General features: G+C 33.5%; 1 protein-coding gene across 1 annotated transcript in view; it reads left to right on the top strand.

The window, feature by feature from the left end:
• The window catches only part of KIF18A (kinesin family member 18A), a 79,670-nt gene that overhangs the window by 25,333 nt on the left and 35,618 nt on the right, over positions 1 to 18,719 (top strand). The window contains exons 11-12 of the mRNA XM_019749169.2: positions 5,928 to 6,092; positions 11,822 to 11,943. Of these exons, the coding sequence (XP_019604728.2) occupies positions 5,928 to 6,092; positions 11,822 to 11,943 (287 nt within the window). The remainder of the gene's footprint in view (positions 1 to 5,927; positions 6,093 to 11,821; positions 11,944 to 18,719) is intronic.

The following is an 18,719-nucleotide window of genomic DNA, read 5'->3' as shown; positions in this document are numbered from 1 at the left end:
GAACTCACTGTCCAAAGTTCCAAACACATGGTGAAACGGTTCACCATAAGGCAGTCAATAGTCTTAGCAAATGACAGAGCACCCAAAACTTCAGATATTAGAGCAATCTGATAAAAACTATAAAAACGAATAGTCATCAGAGAAGTAATTAATGATAAAAGAACATCCATATATGAGAAGAGAACAAATGAGACATCCAGAAACTAAAGATTTATTTCCTGAAATTAAGGAAGTCACCTTGTAGATACAATACGAGGCAATGTTTTAAGCACTTTATATACATTAACTCATTTAATTCTTAGAAAATTCTATGAGCTATGTAATATTATCCTCATAATCAAGATGAGGAAATGAAGGTACATAAAAGTCCTTTTGCCCAAGGTCACAGAGCTCATAGGTGTTAGAGCTATGATTTGAATTCAAGAAAGCTGATTCCAGAGCCTGGGCTCTTGTCCCTATGCTTTTTGAATGTTAGGTATAGCTGAAGAGAATTAAGAAACTGGGAGATCTGAGGAAATCACAAGATAAAAAGATAGTGTATGTTAACAAAATGTTGTTGCATGAAGGTTAGACTGAAAATTTACGTATTCCTCTAATAGATATTCTGGAGATATGTTAGTGTAAAAAGGCAAAGGATAATATGAAAAGTTTAAGGCTTAGAATTTTCTAGGATAATAAGATATAAATGCAAGAAGCATGAGTTCTAAGTATGATAGATACACACACGTGCGCATGTGCACACACACCCCTGGATGTGTGCACAATGCCAGACTACCAAAAATCATTTAAAAAAAATTTTTTTTTTTCAAAATACTGGATAATTATTTCCCCCAGTTTTGGTGTTCATTGATGATAAGGTTGACTGTATTTTTAGGAATTTAATTACACAAGCATTATGTGAGATACATTCATATATTAGAAAAGCTTTCTCTTATAAATAACTTCACAGTCCTCTTAAACCACCACCCCACATGTGTTTCTCCTTTTCCACCTTCCCAGAAGTAACCATTACGTATAAAAATTTTACATGTTTTTAATGTCTGAAAGCTGTCAAATTTTAAATAGTGCCTTAAAAAACTAACATTTGACTTTTTTCTCAGCCTATGGAATGGGAAAGATGTGATATGCTAAGAAATTAATCATGAAGTATATATTAATGTATCACTGATACCAGTTTTATCAGTAAGTGTTAAATTATCTGAATTATCAAAATGAGTAATTTATTTAAGTATACACTTATTAAGCCTTATCTTACTGAAAATGCCCCTTTTGTAAACTACTTTATCAAGGTATGACAGACATACAAAAAACTGTAAGTATTTAATGTATATAACTTGATGGGTTTGGAGATAAAGATACATGAGTGAAACCATCACCACAATCCATGCCATAAGCCTATACATCACCTTCTAAAGTTTCCTCCCATCATCTTTATAATTAGTAGTAGTATTTTAATAACAACACTTAACATGAGGACTACCCTGTTAGCAATTTTTAAGTATACTATAGAATATCATTCAGCTTTAAAAAAAACAGGGAACAAAATCCTGCCATTTGTGACAACATTGATGAACCTGGAGGACATGCTAAGTGAAATAATCCAGATGCAGAAGGACATATTCTACATGATACCATTTATGTGAAAAATCTCAAACTCCGAAGTAGCAGTAGCACGTAGGATGGTTGTTGCCAGAGGCTGTGGGGAAAGTGAAACAAAGCAATATTAGTCACAGGGTACAAAGTTTCAGTAATGCAAAACTAGTAAGCTCAAGAGGGCTACTGTACAGCCCAATGCCTGTAGTTGGTAATACAATGTATTGAATACAGAAAATGTCTTCTCAATTTTGTTTTTCAAGGTGCGTTTAAAATGTTGCTCACATCCTTCAAAGGCAAAAGAAAACTAAATTTATATCTTTGAGATTTGTTGCTATACTATATGTGTATTTTAACTTTCTTGAACTGCAAATATCTTGCCAGTAGTTTTGATAACCTCATGACTTCCAAATAACAGAATATTTTATAGGATTAATATATCAATTTGCTGTTGTGAACCCTTCACATGTTTGCTAAATGGTATTCTGAAATAGTGCTATGTGATGTATTCTAAGAATTATACATTTTTATCTCAATTATTTGCACTTACAGATTAATTTTCAGAGGGGATAATAAGTCTTTTCGATTTTGTGTAGGTATCCATTAAATTAATGTCACTTATCTGAAGGTGCAATTATCTGATTTATTTCTTGAAAAAAAGGCAGGAAATTCAGTAAGCTGATACTGACTTAGTATCTCAAATGGGAAGCTGATACTGACTTAGTATCTCAACCTTTAATAACAGTTTTTATTGAACACTTGTTTATGTGCAAAGAATTGTGCTAGACACAATAGAGGTAAAGGAAAGTATGAGATGTTGTATACCCTTAAATTATTTATAAGCTAGTTGAAGCAATAAAATAATGTACAAATGATAAGGCACTAAATGATTGTCATATATTATAATTAGTAGTGCAATAATAAAAACAGTTAATATTATTGAGCACTATGTGCCAGACCCTTTTCAAAGTCCTTTGCATGGGTTGATTCATATAGTAGTATTTATTACAAGCTTGTGAGGTAGACCCTATATTATCATTTGTGAGCAACAGAGGCACTGAGAACTCAAGTGAGTTGTCTGGGCTTATATACCTGATTAATGTGGCTGAACCAATATTAAACCCTGGCTGTGTAGTCTGCACTCTTCATCATTCTGCTATAAGTACTATAAATGTTATAGCTATTCCAAGGATAAAACAGTGGCTTCCAATTGTGGTGGTGCAGAAAGTCTTTTTGGTGGAGAGATGAGATTTATGCTGGGCCTTGCATGAGAACATCAATGGAAGAAAAACAAATAGAAATAGTTTGTTCTAGATAGGATGCCAATTTGAGCAGAGAACAGCATATTTGTGGGACAGTGTGTATGGAACTACATGATGACTCAAAACATCCTGTCAATTCCAGATCCCTTATCCAAAGCAGGTATCATCGATTGATTGTCATACTCTTTCTAAATCTCAAGTTGCCAGAGCTAACCACTATGAATGGATTGGAATGGCACATAATTTAAGACATATTTGCCAAATTTGGAATTATTGACAGTCAATTGGAAAGAAAGGATAGTGGGTCAGATTGTGGAAACTTAGGTTGCCAGGAATTTTACAACCTATGTTTATAGTTCAAAGAGTAGTACATTCTCAGAGCTTAGAAGCAGACTGCCATTTTTTAAACATTTGAATATTATTTAGTACAATGAATAAACTTGGTCTATTTAATCCCAAACTAATTTAAATATGGTTATTTTACTCTAGTTTATTTACCCCACTGCATTTTGAATCTGGAGAGGTGAGAGCTTAGAAAAATTAAGACATAGAGGAGGAGAATGGGTTTGACTCACTCTTTATTTTTTTCTGTTTTCATCTTTATTTTTCTACTTAGTAGTCTTTTTTCAACCCACTTGTCTTTTATGATTTCTTACTTTTGTTCATTTCAGTTCACATTTGCCAATTTTTACAGCTGTTCTTATGAGACCTGGTCAGCAATGGAGATAAAATCTCTAGTTTATTGGTTGTAGTTAAACAGTTGTAAAACTGAAAGACACCTAGAGTCTGAGTATTTTTTTGTTTGTTTTGTTTTTTACACACAGAAGTGTCAAAATATAGTCTTAGTAAACTGCTTGCTAAGGTAAGGACTTTTATATCTCTCTTGGACCCTCTCCAAAAGAGGATTATTATCCGAAGCACTAAAAGTACATGGGTTAAGCTATAAATGGTTCTAGAGTATGGACTTTGAGATTAGTGTTAAAATGAAGCTCCTGGGTAATGTTATGGCCATATAAAGATAGTTTGCAAATTATTTTTAGTGAAATAATGAATTTACCATGTTAGTGGTCCTTTTGCCCAAAGCAATAGTAGCACCTAAATTTTCGAATTATATGTGAATGCTCAAGACCTTCTGTGATATTCTGAGGATTTTCTTAATAAAATATGGAAAGCTCTTTGAAACTTTAACAGGAAAATTTTTACTTTAATGTCAGGGTTTAGCATGTATATTTTAGAATTTATTCCTAAATACTTACTTACACTTTATTTCAGAACAGTGATTGAATTAGGAGTGCCCTGATGGAAAATGTCCCCAGAAAGCACCATCATAGAGGATACATTTCATAAATGTTCGAAGTAAAACATCAAAAACATACTTTTTAGGGTTTTTCAGTTAGGATCGTTTTGGTATTAAATATTGACTGCCATTACACTCACAGATCATTTTCTGCTCTGGTTTCTAAGTATCTACAACATTTAAAAATGTTAAAGCAAAATAATCACAATTTGATTTAACTGCCTTCCTTCAGGCAAGTACAATAGTTTTATGTTCATTTTTCACATGAGGTTACTGAAGACTAGGGTTTCCAGGCGGGAATTCTCACCCATTCTCAGGAATTTTTTTCACTTTCCCATCCTGAGAAAAGTTGGTCGGGAAATCGGGGAAATCAGCTCCTTGAACCCAGGTGGTTGGTAGTATCGGCTGTCACTTTGTGAAAACAATTCATCGTGGAGAACAGAAAACAGTTTATATCCCAGGATTCAGGAACGGGAAAGCAGAAAAACTTCCTGAGAATGGGTGGGAATTCCCGCCTGGAAACCCCACTGAAGACCCACTGAGGTTGACGTACCTAAGTTTTCACACCTGATGAATAGCAGAAGAAAGTCAAGAAGCCACATATCACTGCCTTGTGTTATAGCAGTGGCTCTAAACTTTCAGGTTTGAAGACCCCTTTCTGCTTTAAAGAAATTATTTATGACCTCAAAGAGGTTTTGTTAATGTGGATTCCACCTACCAATACTCCCATATTAGACATTTACCCTGAGATTTACAAAAATAGGTTTATGTATTAATTAATTTTAAAATAATTGATTAGCCCATTGTAAGATAACATAAGTAACGCTTTAATGAAAAATAACTGATTTTCTAAAACAAACAAAAAGATGTAGTTAGAAGAGGGACATTGCTTCACATTTGTGCAAATCTCTTTAATGCCTGGCTTTTCCCCCAAATTTTACTACATAGTTTATAAAAAATAATAAGGAAGAAGTTATCCCCTAAAGAGAGTAGGGACTTTGACTAAGTTCCAGTGTAGTTCCTGTTCGTTTTTTCATTCATGTAGTTCCCTACTTCCAAAATCAGCTGCAAAAACTTGTTCTAATCCATGGGGATCTATTATCTCAGGTCCAGCCATCATATTGAGTTCAGTGTCTTCTTGGCAAACAGCCCAGGCAGGTCAAGCTGCTCTGGCCCACAGTTCCCATGATAGTGTGCAAGACCCTTGGGGTAAAAAACCAAAAGGCCAGTTTTTATCTCATTTCATGCCTAGGTAAAACACCAAAAATATTCACAATATCCATTGTGCATCAGGCAAGATCAGCTATTTATGACCACTCTGATATAAGCTCTATTTTCTATCATTTGCACCATCCAATCTAAAAGCCTTACAGACGAAACCAGAGTGGTGCAGTATTTTATTTCTTTACATCTTTCATACTGGAGTAAAGATAAGAGCAGGACTGTTTTGATTTTGAGTAAGGAAATCATGGGACTTAATCAGACCATATATGAACTCTTCAAATGCAACATTTAAAGGAATGTATTTTAGCGGTATTTCTTAAAGCCATAAACTCTCAACATGTAGTTTTATAAAAATGATTCACAACTCAATCTTTATTTACCTGCAAGCAGTAGTATTGTGAGATTTCAAAGGGGAAATAGCTTTAAGTGCAAACGTACAACCTCACTTAATAGACTACAATAGCACACTTATAAGAAAATATACTTTACTAATATCACATGCATCAAATCTTCTAAAAATTGTGTTGACTGTTAAATGTATTGTTTTTCAGGCTACTTGCAAACGAGATCATAGACTTGCAATGTTGAAAACTCGTCACTGCTACCTGCAGAAGAAAAGGGAGGAGGAATTGAAGCAATTTGATGAGAATACAAATTGGCTCCATCGTGTCGAAACTGAAATGGGACTCTTAGGTCAAAATGGTCATATTCCAAAGGTACAGATGTGTTCATACAAGCATCCCTCGGAGATATTGTGGGTTCGGTTCCAGACCACTGCAAGAAAGCAGATATCACAATAAAGCGAGTCATGAATTTTTCCCAGTGCATGTAAAAGTTATGTTGACACTATAGTCTCTTAAGTGTGCAATAGCATTATATCTTGAAAAACAATGTTTATACCTTAATTTAATAATATTGCTAAAACATGCTAACCATCCTCTGAGCCCTCAGCAAGTCATAATCATTTTGTGGTGAAGAGCCTTGCCTCAGTGTTGATGAAAACGCAGTATCTGCAAAGCACGATAAAACAAAGTGTGCCTGTATATTCAGACTTATTTTATAAGACCTGAGCTCTTCCATCATATTGTCATTCTTGGTTCTTGAGTGAATATCTTTCATAAGAAAACTATTGCTCCATCTCTCCAAGATTTAATGCACTAATTTTAGTATTTTTACTTGAATATGCTGTCTGCCTTGCTAATTACCTATTAGATTTGCCTTTTCTGTCCTTTCAGAAGAGTAAAGTTACTTTTAAATGTTACTCTGAAGCAATTGCATCCTTTTATGAGTTAGCTCTTGAGTTAGAATAAAGTAATTCTATTTATTTCAAACTACTTGAGGAATCATTATGGAGGTAATTTTTGTTTGTTTTAATACTTGATATTTTGTGCAAAAATAGTTTTAAATGTGGTCACCATTACTTGTATTATGGCTAAAGAAGGCTGACTTGTATGCAGGTGTATGTAAGTATTAAACTGAAGATACTCTACCTAGAATGGCAAAAGATTGTAATTGTAAAGAGTGGTGACAGATAATGATAGTTGATGGCAGAATCTGATGAGAATTGTGTTCAGCCACAAGATTATAGAAATCCAACTTTACTGTCTTAACCAGTTGGGGCTGTATTTTTGTTACTGTAACAGTAATCAGTCTTGGAAATATGCAATTTATTCTTAATACAGTACCTCCAAAATGTCCTCAGTGTCATTATATTGGTCATTTCATAGTTGCAATGTCACTATTCCATCTTTAGTCTCAAGTTCACACTTAGGTCAGAAGAGAAGGAAAAAAAGAAAACATAAGGGATATCTGTATTGGGACAACAGAAACTTTCAGAAATTCCTAACAGACATATCTTATTGGTTAGAATTGTTACATGGCTATCCCTAGATATAAGGGAATTTGGATAGGTGTTTTTGCTGGACATATTATCACCAGGAGCAAAATCAGAGTTCTCTTAGTAAAAAAGAAGGGGTAAATAAATAAGGAATAAGCAACTAGCAGACAACTGCTGCAAAGTAATTTTGATCCAAATACCTAATATTTTAAAAGAACTTCTTTACATTTTTTTTAAAGATGGAGCGGCTTTACTTCAATGATACTCTTCTAAAATTCTGTACTTGTATCAGTTAATTGGTATCTAGTCCTAGAATCTTCAAATTTCTAAAAGAAAGCACTAGAATAAAAAATACAATGAAATAAAGTATAAAATATTCAGTAATAAATGGATGCAGCTAGTGATTGTTAATATTCAAGGATAGCAATTTTTTCTTATAATTCAAAGATAGTATCCAATGCATCATGACCAGGAAAATGGATTCTGATTGGAGCAATAGCTGTAAATGACTTTTGTTTTGTTTTGCTTTGTTTTTTAGCATTAAAGCTCAAACTGGAGAGGAGACTACCCAGAGTAGTCAATAATGACAGTTCAAAGTATTGAAAGGAGCTGCAAGCAGCAAGTAGCAGATACGCTATTTCTTAAGAAGAATGCCAAAGACAAATAAACTGAATAGTTCGTTAGCATGGAGATTCATTTGAGAGTTAGACAACTTAATCTACATGCTCAATAATTCTAAAAGTCTTCAAAATATCTTGCTGAAAGCATTCCAGTTAGTTCAGTAGATTGGAAATTAAATGTAGTACATATAGCATATACTTTAATAATATTTTATATAACTAATTGATAAAGCACTCCATAATATTCCCTACAGAGAGAATGTAAATATTGGGAAGAGCATAGACTTTGGAGTCAGAGTGGTTGGTAATTCTGTTACTTAACAGTTGCGTTGAATACTAACTCTGACATTAATTTATATGATTTTTGGATAAGTTGTTCAATTTCGTTGTCTTAATTTCTCATCTTTAGAATATATTTAAGGCACTATGATATAGTATATGCAAAGATCTACCACCACTTAACATACAATAGATGGTTGGTAAATATTAGTTTACTAATATTCCAAACAACAATAACATCAGTAGCCAAAGACAGGTGTACAAAAAGAGCACAACAGAGTTAGCTTCCTTATAAAATGCATTTCCCATTTTTCCTCCAAAACAGTAATTCTGATTTTTGGAGGATAATAGATGCCTTTGAGAATCCGATTGTAAAGCTATATAGATCTCCCAGATGGGAGATAGAGGAGGTCGCATTCATACAATTTTACCTTTTTTAAAAGTCATTTTTCCATTCATGCAATAGTAAGGGTATCTATTCTAGTAGAACGCTAAAATGCATTTTTTAAAATTGCTATACTCATCTTTAAGTGATACAATGGACATACTTGGTTTACTTAAAAGGAATAAGCAAAAACAGACAATGGGTAATCAATAAACTACCATAGGGATTATCTAGGCTTAGAAAACGTAACTCCATGCTAGGTGTGAGGCATCTGAAACTGTGGGTGCTCATCATAGACTGTGACAGCCTCCATCAGAGTACCCAGGCCATGTTCTGAATAAAAAGATTTCAGAGAAAACAGCTGATATTCCTGGCCAAATGAATGTTTCTCATTAAGTATACAAGAGCTGGTTCTCTTGAAAAGTTAATAGACGTTGAATGTTTATAGTAGTTTTTTGTTTGTTTCACTTATTTATAATAAGTTTCACTTATTATTTGTTAGAGACCATGTATATCTAAAGAAGTCTTATTCTCAAGATGATCATTGTCTAAATGACTTAAAATGGCAAGCATTTTGGTTAGCATTAAATTTTTTACCTTATTTTAACATAACTATTAGATTCTTTAGTTTTCTTTGTTACTATTACTTATGTTCATGATGTTCTAATAGAATATTTAACCCTTCTAGTCAGCAAAAGCTTTCTCATAAAGGGTCTAAAAATTGTTTTACATGTGGTAAAATATGTCATAAAATTTACCATTTTAACCATTTTTAGGTGTACAATTCAAGTGGCATTAGTACATTCATTAAAAAAGTAATATATAGTTTTAAAATGTTATTACTAGAGGATTTTCACCACACTTGTCTGAATTTATATACTTACAATTTAATGTCTTATAATCAACATTCTAATTTATAACTAGAGAACTACTTAAGAACTTGTTTAGTATTAAAGAGGCAAAAAGAAATACATAGAAATTTACTAGTTTGCCTTTCCTTTCCCATATTTTCTTAAGCTCCCAATTTAAAAAATGGTATGGTTTTCTTTTTAGCATTATTACAGTTAGTTTGTTTTCGCCTTTTTATCTACTTAGTAACATTTACAAAGTTAATATTGTTTGGGTTATTTTCAATAAATTTAATATTTTAATATAGTTAAATCAAATTTTTCTAGCAATCTGTCTTCTATAACTCGTTTAAGCGGAATTTTCCACACCTGAATTTGAACCTGAATTGATGTTTTAAAGCCTTCTTTTTAATGCATGTTATTATAATTTTTTAAAAAAACTAAAATTAAAACTATCCATTCCCACCACCCTAATTCCACTCTCACTTCTTTTTTTCTGTGGATGTTATCACAGGTAAAATAATTATCTATTTATAAGCCATCGTTTTCTGCATAAGCAAACTGAGCTATAATTTCGTAAAAGGACTTGACCACAGTCATACAACTGTGGACACAGTCCCAGTACTGTGACTTTCAAATTGGTGCTCTTTTTTCTGTACCCTCCTGCATTATCTACCTCTTAACCTCTAAAATCCATCCATTTCTCTCTGTCTCCCCCGCCACTACCCTAATTCAGACGCCTACCTCCATTAGTGGACTGCTACATTTGGTCTTTCTGCTTCCATTTCTGTTCCACTGCAATTCATTCTCTCTACTGCAATGAAATGAGCTTTCTAAAAGGTAACTGTTCCCATCACTCTTCAGTGCTTTCTCCTTAATATAATCTCTCTATTATGATTTCCCAGGCCTACCATGGCACCTGAATATACCTCTCAAGTTTTATATATCACCTGTCATTATATTCTTCACTTCAGCCGTTACTAACCTACTTGTAGTTCACAGAGTAGGCCATGCTCTTTTAATTAGATTCAGTCATTAGTGTATCAAGACAAGAAAAGATTCAAATTGTAAACTTGGTTTTCCAAAGATGACAGGCTAGCCAAGGTCCATGATATTTTTGAATACTATAATTATATAATCACGGCTTGCCTCTTTAAAAGAAGTGTGATTCAAAAACAATAAAGGAATACGATTAACAGTGGAGGCACATAAAGAATGGACTTTTTTTTTTTTTAAAGAAATGATGGAGTATTTGGCAAATATGTTTGGACTATTAAGATCATTGAATTTTCAAACTGGATGACACTAAAGAGATCATAGTCAAGCTCTTGATTTTAGTCCAATAAATTAATCCACATAATGATCGTATTCTTGACGTAAAGTTTCATTTGTGTCATGGCTGAGACCATCTCTAAAATCACCTCACATAGGCCAATAACTCTAACCATATCATACTGACTCCCTAAAGAGAGTTTTCTGTAAAATACTTAGGGTATTTCTGAAACATAATCATGAATCATGTAACTAACCCCCAACTTTAATATCTCACACACAAAGAATGACATTGTTTCCCTGTCATAGTGCCTACCACTGTCATAAGTAGTATTACAAAAAAAAAAACAAAACACAGCAACAACAAACTTTAAGCTTTTAGAGAATTAATGACCAACTGCAGGTTGGGAGGAATATTGAAAAGCTAAAATGGATTATGGGAATTGTCCCCAGAAAGATGTTTCCAGGCATAGCTCCCTTGCTTATGGCATTGTTTTCTCACAATGTTCAAAAAATTTCACTGCCTTTCATTAATATTAACTAAAATTTTCCCAATTAAAGATTCTGAAGATGCTATTGGATGATTACCAGTCATACCTCAGTATTACCACTTAGCTGACATTTTTCATACTTACGGTTTAGTAAGTTTGAGGAAAGATAAGTAATTTCAGGTGGTAGGTTCAATAGCACTTGGGCCTACACACGTGAAACTTAGGAAATGGAGAGCCTACTAAAGACGTTTTCACACTTTCGTTGTAGGATGAAGCTTATACCACGATTGGGTGAAAGCAAGAAGTTGTTACAGCATGTAACTCCAGACACTGTACACTGGGGCTATAACACTGAACTATTTTGAGACAGCTCCTGTTCTGCAGGTGAACCTTACCATCTAGTGCAGACAGAGAAACTATAAACATACAAATAAATAGTTACTGATCAATGCTATGACAGACTGTTGTGGATGGGGAGTGTCCATCTTTACATATAGTGCTCAGGGACGAGTTTCTGAGGAAACTTGAAACTTACCTTGCTTGTAAGTTATAGACTCCTAAACCAGAACACTTGTTTTTGTTTCTAAGCATATCAGAGCTTATGTAAAAGCATTAAAACTCTTGACACCAATGTGAAATAAGTTTCATTAAAATTGATTGAACTTTTACATTCTTAAATGAATCTGATATATAGTTTGCATTATTTTCTCTAGGAACTCAATAAAGATCTTCATTGTCATCATTTGCACCTCCAGAACAAAGATTTGAAAGCACAAATTAAACATATCATGGATCTAGCTTGTCTTCAAGAACAGCAGCACAGGCAAACTGAGGCGTAAGTACATGTGTTTACCTATTCTGCAACTGTAGACCTAAGGTACCTGAAGCATGGAAGTTTTCCACTGCCAAAAAACTGTGTTTTACCTGGTACAGGATACATTATTTTTAATTGTCTGCCTGCATCAGAATGCATGCAGAGTTAGAAAACACTACGAAAGTAGAAAAGCTGTGGTTCTCTTCCAACTAATTTTGTATAGTGCTTTATATTTTTGAAATCATTTTTCTTAAACATTAATTATTTTGTGTAATCTATGCTATGTAATGCAAAATTCCAAAGATAGCTATATAGTGAAAAGGAGTCTGTCTCTACCTGTCTTCCAGCCATCCATTTCCCCTCTTTCAAGCAGTTACTATTAATAATAATTAAACATTTAAGTAAGCAGTTTTTAAGCATTTATAATTCAGAATGATATTTTGCTATCATTAAATTGAAACTAAAAATGTATATTTTTTACATCAAATATCCCAATTTTTATAGGATGGTATAGTAGCTCTTTCATGCTCTCTTCACTAGCTCAATAGAAATATCATTTGATTTTTGAAACATAATAGCAAAATCTCTAACTTAATCTTTATTTTCGTTACCTTCAATAAGTCATTCAGCTCCTTAGGTTTCAATTTCAAGTTATGGAAAAATGAGAAATTTATTTCTCTTAGAGCTTTCTCCTAGTCCAAAATTCTTCTGGAGTTCTACTAGTGTTCTCTAATATTTAGTAATTAATTTGCCATACTTTTGATGTAAGGGAAATCATATTAAGGTAGTTATTTTAAAAAATAAGAAAAAGCACAGGAAAATCTTTAGGAAGATAGTCTTCTATGGATACAAACTCAACCTCATCTCCCCATACTAGCTATGTATACCTTAAGCAGATATTGAATATTTTTTATTAGGTTGGTGCAAAAGTAATTGCAGTTTTTTGCAATTTATAACCTTTTAAACCACAGTTACTTTGCACCAATCTAATAATTAGTACTCAGACAACCTGCAAGAGCTAAAGTTATGACAGAAACATTAATTTATTTTAATCATGCTGTATTTGTTATGTAAGCCAAAGAAATTAATACATTCAAAATAAATTTTTGCCTCAAAATGGGCAAAAAGATTTCTGACTAACTGTTACTTATTTAAAAATTTGGTAAAACCAAAGCATTATACAAACGGAGGCAATGTGTCTTAGTAGAAATGTATGAGTTTTGGGTTGGTCATGAATTCTAGTTTATCTTAGCAATATAATCTTGCATAAATTATTTAACCCCCCTAAGCCTCCATTTTCTTATTTATTAAAACAGATTATAATGTTCATAAAGAACTTGAAAGGATTAAATGACATAAAAATAATGGAGATGATGAACTGTCTTAACAGGACTTTATTCAGTGGAGGCAAAAAGCTGATTAAATATATAGTTAAAGTGCTAAAAGAAAATATTTTTCAACCAAGAATACTCTACCCAGCAAAATATTAAGACTTGAAGAACAGATGAAGAATTTTCCAGACAGGAAAAAGCTAAAGGAAACTTTCAATAAACTTTAAAACAAAGATTGTAGTAAGAGACAAAGAATGCCATTACATAATGATTAAGGGGTTAATGCAACAAGAGTATATAACCTTTGTAAATATTTATGCACCCAACAGAGAATCACCTAAATATATAAAGCAAATATTAACAGACCAATTGTACTTAAGCAATACAATTATGGTAGGGGACTTTAATACCCCACTTACATCAATGGATAAATTATCCAGACAGAAAAATCAATAAGAAAACATAGACCTTACCAACACCATTAGACCAGATGGACTTAAAAAATATATACATATTTTATCTAAAAGCAAGAGCATATACATTCTTCTCAGGTACAAATGGAAAATTCCCCGCAATAAATCATGTTAGCCCACAAAACAAGTCTTAACAAATTTCAGAATACTGAAATCAGATCAAGCATCTTTTCTGACCACAGTCATATGAAACAAGAAATCAATTACAAGAAGAAACCTAGAAAATTACGTGCTACTGAATGACCAGTGGGTCAAGGAAGAAATCAAAAGTGAAGTTAAAAAATGCCTTGACACAAATGGAAGTGGAAATACAACATACCAAAATTTATGGGATGCGGTAAAACAAGTTTTAAGTGGGAAGTTCCTAAAGATAAATGTCTATTTCAAGAAAGAAAAAAAAAATCTCAAATAGCTTTACACCTCAAGGAACTAGAGAAAGAACACACAAAGCTCAATGTTAGTAGAAGGAAGGAAATAACAGAGAACAGAGCAGAAATAAATGAAATAGACACTAAAAAAAGAAAAAAGAAAAAGATCAATGAAACCAAAAACTGGTTCTTTGAAAAGATAAACAAAATTGACAGACCTTTAGCTAGGCTCACCAAGAAATAGAAAAGGCTTAAATGAATAAAATCAGCCATGAAAGAGGCAACACTATAACTCATACCACAGAAATACAAAGGATCATAAGAGACTACAACAAACAATTATGCATCAACAAATTGGACAACCTGGACGAAATTCCTAGAAACATACAACCTACCAAGAATTAATCTTTAAGAAATAGAAAATCTGAACAGACTAGTTACTAGTAAGGAGATTGAATCACTAATTTAAACCCTCATACAAACAAAAGTCCAGGATCAGATGGCTTCATTGGTGAATTCTACTAAACATTCAAAGTTTAATACCAATTCTTCTTAAACGCTTCCTAAAAAAAGAAAAGTCTATTTTATGAGACCAACATTACTCTGATACCAAAACCAGACAAGGGCAACACAAGAGAAGAAAATCACAGGCCAATATTCCTGATGAACATACATGCTGAATTCTCCACAGAATTTTAGGACACCAAATTTAACCATACATTTAAAAGATCATACACCATGATCAACTGGGACTTATTCCGGGATACAAGGATGGTTCAGCATTCGTAAATTATTCAGTGTGATGCACCAAATTAACAAAATGAAGGATGAAAATTATATGATGATCTCAATAAATGCAGAAAAAGCATTTGACAGAATTCAACATCCATTTATGATAAAACCTCTCAACAAAGTGAGTATGGGGGCAACATAGCTCAACGTGATAAAGGCCATATATGACAAGTCCACAGCTAACGTTATTCTCAATGGCAGTTCCTCTCCTGGGTATCTACCCCAAGAAATCTGAAAATATCCGTAAATATATACCGTGTTTCCCCAAAAATAAGACCTAGCTGGACCATCAGCTCTAATGCGTCTTTTGGAGCAAAAATTCATATAAGACCGGGTCTTAAATTATATAAGACCGTGTCTTATAGTATAATAAGACCGGGTCTTATGTTATAGTAGAATAAGATTGGGTCTTATATTAATTTTTGCTCCAAAAGACGCATTAGAGCTGATGGTCTGGCTAGGTCTTATTTTCGGGAAACACGGTATGTGCTCTGATGTTCATTGCAGCTTTATTTATGGTGGCCAAGACATGGAAACAACCAAACTGTCCTTCAATAGATGATTGGATAAAGAAGATCTGGTGTATATATACACAATGGAATACCATTCTGCCATAAGAAAAGATGAAATAGTGCCATTTGTGACAACATGGATGGATCTTGAGATTATCATGCTAAGAGAAGTAAGTCAGAAAAAGTCGAGAGCCATATGATTTCACTGATATGTGGGTATAAAACTGAAAACAACAAAGGAACAAGACAAACAAACAAAGGAACAAAACCTGATAGACATAGACAATAGGTTAGTGGTTACCAGAGGGTAAGGAAGGAAGGGAGTGGTAGATTAGGGTAAATGAGATCAAATACATGGTGATAGGAGGAGAACTGACTGGGTGGTAAACACACAATGTGTTATATAGATGATGTATTACAGAAATGTACACTTGAAAGCTATGTAACTTCACTAACCCTTGTCACCTAGAAACTTTAATTAAAAAAAATAAATAAAGCAAGAAAAGCTGAAAGATTTTCCTCTATGATCAGGAACAAATTAAGGATGCCCACCATCACCATTTTTATTCAATATAGTATTGGAAGTCCTCACAGAGCAATTAGGCAAGTAAAAGAAAAGACATCCAAATTGGCAAGGAAATAAAACTCACTATTTGTAGATGAAATGGTACTATATACAGAAAACCCAAAGACTATCAAAAAACTGTTAGAACTAATAAATGAATGCAGTAGAGTTGCAGGATATAAAGTCAATATACAGAAATCACTTGCATTTCTATATACTAATAATGAACTATCAGAAAGAAAAATTAAGAAAACAAGCTCATTTACAATTGCATTGAAAAGAATACCTAGGAACAAATTTAATGAAGTTAAAGACCTGTACAATGAGAACTATACATTGATGAAAGAAATTGAAGAAGACAAAAATAAATGGAAAAATATTCTGTGCAGGTGGATTGGCAGAATTAATATATTAAAAATATCCATACTACCCAAAGCGATCTACAGATCCCTATCAAAATTCCAATGGCATTTTTCACAGAAATAGGAAAGATTCTAAAATTTGTATATAACTACCAAAAGACCCTCAATAACCAATGCAGTCTTGACAAAGAAAAACTGAATTGGAGGCGTTATCGTCCCTGATGTAAAAGTACATAACAAAGCTGTAACGAAACAGTTTGGTACTGGCATAAACACAGACACATAGATCAATGGAACAGAATAAAGAGCCTAGAAATAAACCCAGAAGTATATGGTCAATACATTTACAACAAAAGAATCAAGAATATACAATGGAGAATGGACAATCTCTTCAATAAATGGTGTTGAGAAAAGTGAGCTGCCACTGACTAGAGAATGAAACTGGACCTCTATCTTACACCATACACAAAAATTAACTCAAAATGGATTAAAGACTTCAACATAAGACCTGAAACCATAAAACTCCAGGAAGAATACAAGAGTAGCAATCTCCCTGACATCAGACTTGGCGATGACTTTTTTTTTGGATTTGACAGCAAAAGGAAAGGCAATGAAAGCAAAAATAAACAACTGGCACTGATCAAACTAAGAAACTTCTACACAGCTAAAACAAGCCAACCTATCTAATGGGAGAAAATATTTGCAAATCACTATTTGATAAGGGGCTAATATCCAAAATATATAAAGAACTCATAAAACTCAATAGCAAAATAACAAACAATCTGATTTAAAAATGAATCTAAATAGACAGAGGATCTAAATAGACATTTTTCCAAAGAAGACATTCAGATGGCCAACAGGTTCATGAAAAGATGCTCAACATCACTAATCATCAGGGAAATGCAAATCAAAGCCACAATGAGATGTCACCTCACACTTGTTAGAAGGGCTATTATCAAAAAGATAAGAAATCAAGTATTGGTGAGGATGTGGATAAAAAGGCATCCCTTATGCACTGTTGGTTGGGAATGTAAATTGGTGCAGCCAGTATTGAAAACAGTGTAGAGGTTCCTCAAATTAAAAATAAAACTGGTATGTAATCCAACAATTCTACTTCTAGATATTTATCTAAAGAAAATGATAACACTAATTAGAAAAGATTTATGCACCCTCCCTTGTTTATTGCAGTATTATTTACAATAGCCAGAATATGGAAACAACCTAAGTATCCATCAGCGGATGAATGGATAAGGAAATAGTAAACGCGCGCGCGCACACACACACACACACACACACACACACACAGAGGAATATTATTCAGCCATAAAAAAAGAATGAAATCTTGCCAATCTTGCCATTTGCAAACATATACATGGACCTTGAGGGCATTATGCTAGGTAAAATAAGTCAGTCAGGGAAAGACAAATGCAATGTGATCTCATCTCACTTATATGTGTGATCTTAAAAAAAAAAAAAAAAAACAAGCTCATAACAAGCTCATAGGTAGAGCTTTGTTGCCAGAGGCTGAGGGTGGACCATGCACAGAATAAGTGAAGGGAGTCCCAAGGTACAAGCTCCCAGTTATAAAATAAATAAGTCATGGGGGTAATGTGTAGCATGGCAACTATAGTTAACAATACTGTATGGCATATTTGAAAGTTGATAAAAGGAGATCTTAAAAGTTTTAATCACAAGGAAAGAAATTCTGTAACTGTGTATAGTGATGGGTGTTCACTAGACTTATTGTGGTGATGATTTCTCAATATATACACATATCGAATCAAAAAATAATGAATGTGTAAATACATTCATACAAACATACATACATACATAGCACATGTGGTTCCCTATGACCACCTCTAGATTTGATGATTTACTAGAATGACTCTCGGGACCCTTCATATAGCTGTACTGTTTGTTATGATTTATTAAAGCAAAAGCACAAACATGCAAAACAAAATCAGCAAAAGGAAAAAGAAAATGGAGCAAAGTCCCAAGGAAACCAGATGTAAGCTTTCAAGTGTCCTCTTCCAGTGGACCCACACAGGATGTGCTTAAGTCCTCTGGCAACAATTTGTGACAACACATCTGAAATGCTGCCGACTTTGGAATCTCATTAGACAAACACTTAATGCCCTGGATTTTTATTGGTAGCTGGTCGCATAGGCACCCTCTGCCTAGCATGTACCCAAATTCCAGACTTTCCAGAAGGACAGCAGTTGTTCATTCAGCGTAAACCACACTGTTGGTACAAACAGTTTAAGCACAGTGAGCCACTTTTATCAGTTTTGAAAATGACGAGAACACTGTCAAAATCCAAGGTTCAAGACAGCCAACGGACGATTTTTCTAGCAAGCCTTGCTAAGGAGAGCAGTCTCAGGCCTGCTGTGTTAA

The sequence above is a fragment of the Rhinolophus sinicus genome, linkage group LG06 (assembly GCF_036562045.2).
Source record: "Rhinolophus sinicus isolate RSC01 linkage group LG06, ASM3656204v1, whole genome shotgun sequence".
Lineage (NCBI taxonomy): Eukaryota > Metazoa > Chordata > Mammalia > Chiroptera > Rhinolophidae > Rhinolophus > Rhinolophus sinicus.
The sequence above is the reverse complement of the archived record's forward strand: the minus strand, read 5'-3'. Positions and strand labels throughout refer to the sequence as shown.